At 36.7% G+C, this 10,640-nt stretch overlaps 1 protein-coding gene across 1 annotated transcript; it reads right to left on the reverse strand.

Moving 5' to 3' along the window:
• Positions 1–946: 946 nt before the first annotated feature.
• Positions 947–10,204, reverse strand: LOC121424319 (UDP-glucuronosyltransferase 2B33-like). Its single transcript, XM_041619953.1, has 5 exons — positions 10,044–10,204; positions 7,985–8,907; positions 7,450–7,672; positions 2,970–3,189; positions 947–2,278 (listed from the first exon to the last, which is right to left on the reverse strand). Exons 1-5 carry the CDS (start codon positions 10,198–10,200, stop codon positions 1,984–1,986), a joined length of 1,818 nt encoding a protein of 605 aa, XP_041475887.1. The 5' UTR covers positions 10,201–10,204; the 3' UTR covers positions 947–1,983.
• Between the last annotated feature and the right edge of the window lie 436 nt (positions 10,205–10,640).

A 10,640-nucleotide genomic window follows, 5' to 3' on the forward strand; every position in this document is an offset into this window, starting at 1 on the left:
CCTTTAAGCAAAGCAAACTATATTCGATGCTCATTAGACATGTAAGAACCGTTGATTTGTCTTTGACTCACTTCATCAATTAGTTTAATATCTATAGTTACGTCATCATTTATGAAAGTGAAATGTTAAATATTTCTAATGAAATCATAATTAGCGCACATAATTAACTTTCAGTGGTTATTTCATGACTTTCAATTATACTAAGTCTGCCATAATTGGAAATAGCGAGCATAAAAAACTTAATCATGTTAATTTTGATTGGTTGTTGAGCCATGCCCCATGGTAATGGCAACGTTACCATAATAAACTTCTCATAAAAAAGTTCGGAAATCTGAGTTTGGCCATTAATTTCTCCAAACTTCCAATCTTAAACAATGCATATTTGATATCATTCAAAAGATATTTTAATTCTCTCTAAAATGATACCCATCATGATATGATTATAGTTTACATGGAGGTGCAGTGCCTTAAAATGTGGGGCAAGGTCAAAATTAAAAAGTTATTGAAAAAACACTGTTCTTTTTGCCGTGGTGATGAGTTATTTTCTCAGCGGTTTCTTTTGTTTTCATGCACCTTAACATCGACATTAAAGTGATTGGCTAACATTGATTTGACTTTTGAAAAATCTGAGCTAGAAGGTCACACTTGTCACCTGTGTGTGTGATATGATTCCAAAATGTAGCCCAGAAAAAAATTATTTAGATTATTTAGTGCTTCCAAAAAGTGAAATATAAAGTGACCGGAAACACTATCTTGATTTCATCCCATACGCTTGTGTTGAATTTAAGCGTCTTTATGACGCCTTATTAGAAAATTGGGTTTTGCCTTGTATTTTTTACTTTTCATTCTCAATAATGGTTGTTTGCAGGGTTTTTTTTTCTAATACATGTACTTGTACACATGTTTCATCTTGAATTGAGATTTTTTTTAATCGGCTGCTCACAAAGTTAAATAATACCTTTAACATGGAATCAAACACACCTATGCACAAGCAAACATATAGCAAACAAATAATTTCATACCAGCTATTACAGATAATAGCTCTATGTTCATACCACGACTCACACCAAGTTATCTCACAGATCTCCATGTTAATGTTGATGTTAGGAAGCATGAAAACAAAAGAAACCGCTGAGAAACTTACTCGTCACCACGGAATTAGAGAATTATTTTTTCATTGGGGGTGCTGTGTGTATTTTTCTGCATAGGCAGCACCTCCTGGAACTTTGGAAGGTGTGACAAAATGGAGAAATGTAACAAAACTGACCTACATTTTTTCAATTCAGTTCAGTTCAGTTCAATTTATTTATTTTCTCAGCATTAAGAAAAATGATATATATATACAATATGTACAGGAATGACAAATAGTATCAGAGAAAATTGGAAACTACAAAAAAGTTTATAAAAACTTGTGAGTAGTAGTTCCCGATACATTGAATGACATTAATATTTATACATAAACCTTTTGTTTCTTTTTGATCGTCTATTTCTCTGGACTAAAATTACCTTCCTTTATGGAGTGACCCCCCCCCCACCTTTGTGTTTTGCTTGTCAAATTTATATTAGTACCCTCAATTAAAAAAAAGTACTCCCAGGGCCCCAGTCCGGTCCTCTCTGTTACTTATACGGGGTTTGGAATCGCAAGGGGCACGTGACTCGACCGTCACTTTCAGGGATACAATAAAGGCAACATATACAATCAACACAGAATATAACCTAATTATTAAACAATATTATTAATTACTGCACCTTCTTCAGATGTAATGCATTAAAGTCGTTTTTAATCCTTGAATAATTATCACTAAAAATTTGCATTTTTTTGTCATTGGGCCTGTAGGACATTGCTTTTTGTGGTAAAAAGAATATACTGATTGGATTGTTTCTGGATTGTATGCGTTGTGGATAGACCAGAGTAACAGACCTTCTCGCTGAATGTGCAAACATTTCATTAAAACTTTTAAATCTTAGGAATGTGCCTATACGCTAATCATCTTTCTTTTCATTTACATGTCGATATTTCCTCCACATACTGCTTATTAATTTTATCGTTATTTTTAAAAGGAAAATTAAAATGATAAATATTATAGAAAGGCAAAAGGTGAGGAAAACAATAACGTCGACCAGATGGTATTGGTACCAGGGCACTTCTCCCGCGATAGATTTAAGATGAGTGCCGCCATATTGGATCACGTGCTCAACCCAGAAAGCTGCTTTCTCAACGGGCCTCATCGTGCGATGTCTGTACATCGAAGATATCCTTGCTGCGTTATCTTTGTAACTAGATTGAAGAAGATGTAGATTTAGATAAGATTAGAAGTATCCATAGAGCTAAAGATCATGGCTCTTTTAGATCATAAAATAGAAAATGATCATGCACGGCATGCAGTTTATAATGAGACGTGATTACTTACAAAAACCCATTTATAGGCAAAATATTTATAATTTTCGAATAGTTTGTCGTTTGTTGATCAACAGACTACATTTGGAAACCTTTCTATATCAATTTTCTGTTTACTTTTGATTGTATACATACAGCAGCGAAAAATCATATCTATAGAAAGACCACGGGGCTAATAGTCAGAATCATGTGAATTATTTCAAACGAATAAATAGAAAGTTTGATGCACTGGTGGATCCAGGGGGCACAGCCGGTCCGTGCCGCCCCCTGCCCCCCCCCCTTGAGAAGCCAAATTAAAATTAGTAATGTAAAAATTGCAAAAAACAAAAGTGCGCCCCCCCCCCCTGAATGTTATTGGGGGACGAAATATTTATTTTTTATTAAAAACTTGGGGGGGTCAAATTGTCAATATTTTCCTTGGAAAAATGTGCCCCCCCCCTTTGGAAATCCTGGATCCGCTCCTGGGTTGATGGCATTTTAAACAAAGACGCCATTATTATTATTTTGTTTAACACAAGTCATGACTAACGTGTTGCACGACCTATTTGTTTTCATTTTCATGATGAGTTACCTCGTATTTTCTAACACTGTTCTGACTGCCTCTTCGATCTTTTCAGCGTTTAGAGTGTGGTAATCGAGCTTCGTTCCCATTCCGTGATGGATAATTCTTGAAGCGATGTCGTACTGATCCTCGAGTAGGGGGATGACCACGCACGGTACACCATGATAAACGACTTCATAGAACCCGTTGTTTCCTCCTTGAAAGATGATTAGCTTTGTCTTGTTGTGACCTGAAATGTACAATTCCAGTGGCTTACCGTGAGTCATGGCATGGGGAAGGGCACCGACAACATGTGTAAGTCACTTAGTGAACACGCTCATTTGCCAGGTATACTGACCTAATAGGGACATTTTAAGGACAGTTCGATTAAACGGATATGTACCACACTGATCAAATAATGCGAGCGCGAAGCGCGAGCTGAAATTTTTTTATGTTCAGACCAAAAAGGGACATTAAAAGCAAACTATGTATCTCATGATACATAGTTGTCTCCCTAAACAAACAATGCGAGCGCGAAGCGCGAACTGAATTTTTTTTAAATACATGTATTGACCCCAGGGACATGTTAAGGACTGTTTTAGGAATCCATTAAGAGTATACATACATGTATCTCACCATAGTCATGTAATGCGAGTGCAAAGCGCATGCTGATTTTGCTACATGTAAACACGTGAAGCACTATTGTAGTCATTGTAATCATAATTATAATAAACACATCTCACTAATCAAATATTGCGAGCGCGAAGCGCGAGCTGAAAATTTACGATATTCAGACCTGAAAATGGGCATTCTAAGTTTGTTTATAAGAATTCACTAAGACCATACGTATTTCACAAACCAAATGATGCGAGTGCGAAGCGCGAGCTGAAATTTTTGATATTCAGATCAGAAAAAGGGACATTTTAAGGACTGATTTTTAGGAATTCATGAAGAGCAGACATATCTCACCAATCTACTATTGCGATCGTGGGGCAATCACATTAAGTAGTCATGAAAAAGAAGCATATATCACTACATAAAACAATAATAAGTCGAAGTGCGAGGAAATATATTTGGTGCATATCGACTTAAACGTTAAACAGACCGGGAACAATGAAGACATAGGCCCTAGCAAATAATGATTCATAAAATTATGGGAAAAAAATTGTTCCTTATGTATTATAATTATAATATAACATTATAATGAACAATAATTTCTTCTTCCCAGTACGTTTCTCTCCCTTTCTCCCTCTTTTTCTCCTCTTCCTTTTTTGGCCAGCTGATGGGGGGGGGGGCACGTGCCCCCTCCATGCCCTCGTAGTTACGCCACTGTACAATTCAATATCCTTATATTCATTCATTCGCCACTGATAATGCAATATGATTACAACCAGCTTCATAGGGCAGGAAATCACAGCTAGCTATATAATAATAATGATAATAATAATGGTAATTATAATAATAACAACTACTACAATTATAATAATGATGATAATAATGATGTGTCCATTTATATAGCATTGATACTATGTGCATATACTTATGATTATTACCCCCCCCCCCCACTTGGAGGAGCAAAAAATAAAAACAAATGGCGAAAGAAGAAAAAGAGGGGAAGGAGATTAGAAAAAAAGAAGGGGAAAATAAGAAAAGGAAGGCGAGTGAATAAAATAAGATAAGGGAAATACTTGAAAAATAATATTTAAAAATTAATGTCATTATACAAAATTTTTGCTCGCACTTCGCGCTCGCATTGCCTTTTAGGTGATTAGCTTCCTCAATATGGAGCTTAAAATATCAAGTTTGGAAGTAAATATACAAAACATATTTCAGCTCGGAAATTGATCTTTCGTCATTTTGTTGGATTTTCAAAAGTGCTGTGTAAACATATCACTTTGATGGTCTTAATATTTACATTTTCTGCTCGCGTTGCGCGCTCGCCAAATTTGATTTGCCAGATGCCTATTATTTTCGTGTATTCCATAAAGTTCTCAAAATATCCTTATTCAGGTCAGACTGTCAAAATATATCAGCTAGCGCTGCGCGCTCGCATTTTGATTGGTGAGTTATGCATATCTCAATATTGATTTCTAACAAACTATCCCCGTTTCATGACAGTTTATCAAAAACTTCGGCTTGTGGTTGCCCTCGCATTAATTGTTAAAAATATTACTCATCCATCCTATTTTCACAATTACAAAGTGCTTAAAATGTCCAGTTTTCAGGTCATAATATTAACAGATTTCGCGCTCTCATTAGGCATAGATTTAAAAACCGCCCTTTTTGCAGAATGAAATATGAACAATATTCATCTTCCACTTTAAAAGAGAAATAGGAAGGTAGTCATCATTCATATTATGACAAAATGTCCTCAGAATGTCCTGGTCCTATGTCAAAATTCAAAGTAATAATGAAAAGTAACAACTCTTTCTTGAGTGCGATCCATACCCACCTCACAATTTTCCTATAAAAATGCTTGAAATACAGAGCTTGAATTGACCCCTTTTCAGAAAGGGATATCACATATCTTAAGCTCGCGCTTCGCGCTCGCTTTATTGATCTATGATTTAAAAAAGCTGTATTTAGAATGCCCAGATTCTAGGTCTTAATCTGTAACACACTCGAGCATGTTAATTAGGAAATACCGCTTATTCTCTATTTAAATCATTATCAAGTTTCAGATCAGAATAAAAAAAAAAATTCGCGCTTAGCGTAAATGTATATACCTATCCTGTTCACGAGCAGTCCTTAACCGATCCCTTTTTGATCAGATCAAAACATATATCTAAAATTTCTGCTCCCACTTCCCACTTCCAGAAATTATTTAGTAGCAAACAAATCTTGTTCAGCATGGTATATTTCCAATTCGTCTAATGCCAATTTGTCCAATTTCGAACTCATCTACTATTATTTGGTCTACCATCAGTTCGTCTACTAACCACATGGTCTACTTTCATTTAGTCTTGTGCCATTTCGTATAATAACTTTTTGGTCCAATAGCCATTTAGTCATTATACCATTGGTCTAACTGGACTAAAATGTTGAATATGCAAAGTGAATGAAAATGAAATGGATATTAGACCAACCGGTTATTAGACGAAATTGTCATAGAGGAAATGGAAATTAGACGAAACGATATGATTCAACCAAATGGTTAATGGACCAAATTATTGTTAGACGAAATGTTGATGGACGGAATGGCATTAGACTAAATGAAAGTAGACCATGTGGTGAGTGGACCAATTGGCAATTTACCTACACAAACATTGCCCAGAATGTTCAAATTTTTAGGACAAAATACATAAAATTTCAAAAAATTAGCTCGCGCTATGCGCTCGCACTATTTGAATAAGGCTTATATATGTGCATGTTGATCTATAATAATAAAGCTAAGAAGTGACTATTGGGACTAATCCTTCATTGAAACAAATAAAAATCAACTTGGAGTAGCCGATTCGAAGAAAATATGGCCTTAAATAATTCTGCCCCCCTCCCCTATTGGCGAAGGCTTGATCCGCCCCTGACGACGCCCCCATATGTCAATGTGGTAGCTATTTTAAGGTAACAGGGCGATCAGCAGCCGGTCACAGCCAATGTTTCCACTGGCGTTACAATAATCATGACAATGGCAAATTTTCAATAGTCGTAAATGTTTATGAAATGGGTATCTAAAATAAGATTTAAACGTCATTAGCTCTGAAAATTTTGCCGTACAACGCAGTTACTGTAGGAAAGAAGTATTTTGCTTTCGCTCCTCAATGCTCTCTTTATACTTGTCATTTTAAGACAGATTACCTTAGCGAAACAATCTATGGACAAGTCTTTACTTTTGCAATCAATGTAAGAAGAAAGTAAAAAAAATGATAAGCTTTAAAAGAAAGACAGATAACATGTAAAAGACTATGGCTGCAAAGAAATAAAGCTAGTTTTATTTACTAATTAGATCCTCTTGTACATGTACTACTTATTAGATTCTTTTAAGTTTTCCTCTTAGGGGTTCCTCACTTCATAACATGGAGTTCATAAGATCGTGACATAAATTTGATAAATTCTTCCTGCGTGAGGCAAGTAGATGGTCAGAAAATGTTGACAGAACCTCAATTCAGCAGAAAAGTATAAATTCCGTACATAAATAAACCTTCTCTTTGCGACCACCCCTCCCCAACACCCACACACATCTCTCTTTCTCTCTCCTCTAGTTTCCAGATAAGAAAGCAAACATTTAGTGTGACATGACTCTGTAATGAAAAAGTTACTTTTCAAACCAGAAATGAAAATTCAATAGTCTTGTCTTGTCTTTTTAAAATCCATTTGCACTCATCATTTTTCTTGAAACAGTCTGGACCTCTAGGAAGAACAGAGCCATTATATGAATTGCTCTGAAGAGAGTGATCCATCCGTATATTTTTATGTGCATGTTTATATATTTATATTCCATGTCATATCTTGTGCAATGTGTTTTATTGTGATTTTTATAAGGTGAATAAAACCAAACCAAAGCAAGTCTTACCAAGTAGGTCATTCTGTGGCATCCACGTCATCGGTTTGAACTTGAATCGGTTGATATCTTCGGAGAAATTGCGACTAGTCTTCCAGAGGACCTTTTGAGGTAGTCGTGAGAATGCCGTTATAAACTCTTTAATAAGCTCCTCCTTCATGTAGGTTGCGTAAGAACCCATGGTGAAGATGATAATACCATCTTCACCAGAGCTTTGGACAAACTCCTCAAGGTTCTAGAAAATGTGGAAGGAAGTAATAAAGTAATATGTCATCATTGAATGAAAACGTATTATAATATTTACTACCTTGGTACCATATCAGACAGATTAAAGAATAGATTTGTGGATAAGTGTATATTAAGGTAAGATCGACAAACAGTATGTGTCAGGTTTCAGTATTAGGATTGTATGCTCAAGTTTATGAAGTCAAGCAGAATTAATCTAGAGGACAATGAAAATTACAGTACTATAAACACCTTTATCGAAAGACTAGACAGTCGAAAGTCGAAAGACTAGACAGTTGAAGAATACAGCAAATTTTCATACTTGTTCAAGCGGCTTGGCAGGTTTGGTTGTGACGCCACCGACCGGAATTACATTCGGTGCGATGGGAAAGGGAAACTCGACGGCAAAATCCATGTTGACGAGAAGTAATTCCGCCTTGTTGAAAATATCAATGGGAGATAAATGTGGAGATATATTTCGTAAAGCCATGTAATCTTGAGTGCTCTTCATCCTCATGGTGAGAAAAGATGGAAATACTTTTACCCGTACAAAATTGCGAAGACGCTGCCAAAACGTCATCCGTAGCGGGAAACTACTCGAGTATGACGGTCGTATAGCATTGTTCACAGGAGAACCTAAAGCATCAGCAAGGTGTTCTTCAAGATGAGTTGGAAAGAAGAAGATGAAGGGCTTCTTGAGTATAACTGGTAGGAGATTCGGGCATCCAAAGACGGGATCAATGATAAGAATGTCTACGCTGGCTTCGGTTAGGCTATTAATGAAATTATCATCTTGCAGCATATCGTCACAGTCATTTAACCAATATTCATGCAGCGCCTCTTTATTCTTTCTAAACTCTCCGAGAAAATCACCAGAGACAGCGGCTCGGGCTACAAAGTCTATCTTTTCCTTGAGTCTCCCCTCTGAAGGGGTGCGCTTTGTTCTGACAAAGTTGAAGAGTTTTGAGTATCTGTCGTCGTTGGGTACGGATGTTACTTCACCGCTGATGATGGCGGTGGCGTTGTGGCCACGCCCAACCAACTCCTCGCCAATAGCAGTTATTGAACTGAAGTGACTGCCTACTCCAGGCCCGCCATAGAAAGCTATATTCGCCGAATGCACTTTGTCGAATATGAACATCGATGAGATCAGAATGTACAACATTTCTGCCCCAAGATTCATTTTGTTATCTTCTGTAATCAACGAACGGTTGGTTTCCTTGATTGTCCGGCTCCATATAATCACTGGGAAATTCACAAGAAAAAAAAATCTGAATACGTCAATAAACACAGAAGAATATATGCTCGATGGATATAGAGCGTATGAAAAACGTATATGCAAAAAGTACACAACGGATACGTTTTCCAACGGATGGCAAGACGCTTTTCCGTTTTACATCGTCTCTTCATCCGTAAATGCAGTGGGACCGAGCCTTATACTAGGAACATTCTGCATATACGCACTTTTTGATAAGTGCTCAGCTTTTGGAATGAACATAATTGATGGACACGACCTCCTTCATGCCCTTGATATAAAGCAGTTTCATGACTGAATTAAGGGGGTATAGCCTGGACAGTAGGTCAGATAATGAAACGTTTATGAAAAAAAAACACAGACATGGAACAAAAGTTTGGTTTCCACGGTTTCCTATACAAATGCCTTAAAATAAAAAGAAAATGAAAAGGAAAAAACAACACTGAGCGCTCAGATACGTTTTTACAATACAGAGAATAGCTGCTTGAAAATATCAAATAATGCGAGCGCGCAGCGCGAGCTAAAAATGTGCATATTGAGACCATTGAAAGGAAAGTTTGAAGAACACTTTTTTAAAACATCAATTTGTAAATCAAACAAAATAATGAAAGCTCGATCTCCGAGAACTGTTTCGTATATTGACCTCATAGTTTAAGCTCATATCAGCAGGATATGTAAAATATCTCATCGAACAGGCCATGCGAGCACGAAGCGTTAGCGAAAATTTTGTATAGTGACATGATATATTTTTCCCCAAGTCTTCCCATTTCCTAATTTTATTTACTTGTCTTCCTTATTCTTTTTCTCCATTCTTTTCCATTGATTTTTTTCTTTTCCCTTTTATGTTTTTGTTTGTTGCTCCGTCATTACAGACCACAAATAGTGAGAGGGACATTTGATATTGTGTCTCCCCCCCCCCCCGTCCTCCCTGGGGTTTCCTTCCATGGATAGGGGTAATATAGCCTAGAACTTTGATATTGTTGTGTTATTGGCAGAACATGTCAGGGAAGCTCTCGCGCAGTCCTTTACATTTCAAGCTCGTGTATCTATCAAGTATCAAGTTTGAATCACAGTAATAATATACGCCGATACAACCATATACTTCAAACCTACAGATATTACTTACAGCTTATTAGGAAATCCTCTATCGTTTTTCGTCCAAACGTAAAGCAGCACACAATGAGCAACCATTGGCAGGCAAATCGGAGCCAAAAACGGAGTTCTGCTGCGCTACGAAGAAAAGCATGCATGTGTGTTACCTCGATTCTCAGATGGGGGTGCATTTGACTGGGGATGGGGTTCGATTTTTCAGATAATAGGAACAATTGGAGAGATCACCAAACTTCTTTCAACTCATTACAATAGCTCTTCCTCGTCCCGAGCAAACAAAAACTGAACGTAGTCTTGCATTTCCAGTCCATTCCCGATGTAGAATAAGCTATTGGTTTATCAGACTCCGAGTCTGGTCAAAATATTGGCAATTAGTACATGAATATGCTATGTAGATAGTAAGGTGTAGGATAAAAAGAGGGGTTTGGGTAAAAAAAACCCTCATAATCCTATAGATGCTTGCGTTCATCGGGGATCAACTTCCACCCTCCCCCTCAGGTAATTGTTATATTAGTACAATGTGTAAATAAGGTGTACTATTATCACTGCAATCCTATTATTTCTAGCAAATATTTGATATAAACATTTTTAGGTTTAACTTAATTACTTTTTA

The sequence above is a fragment of the Lytechinus variegatus genome, chromosome 11 (genome assembly GCF_018143015.1).
Source record: "Lytechinus variegatus isolate NC3 chromosome 11, Lvar_3.0, whole genome shotgun sequence".
In the NCBI taxonomy this organism is placed as follows: Eukaryota; Metazoa; Echinodermata; class Echinoidea; order Temnopleuroida; family Toxopneustidae; genus Lytechinus; species Lytechinus variegatus.

Excerpts from the sequence above, each read along its gene's own strand:
- LOC121424319 (XM_041619953.1), bottom strand. The coding sequence starts at position 10,200 with ATGCACCCCCATCTGAGAATCGAGGTAACACACATGCATGCTTTTCTT. Across the intron at positions 7,673-7,984 it reads CTGCCAAGCCGCTTGAACAA|AACCTTGAGGAGTTTGTCCA; the intron begins GTATGAAAATTT and ends CACATTTTCTAG. Across the intron at positions 3,190-7,449 it reads GCCACAGAATGACCTACTTG|GTCACAACAAGACAAAGCTA; the intron begins GTAAGACTTGCT and ends TGTACATTTCAG.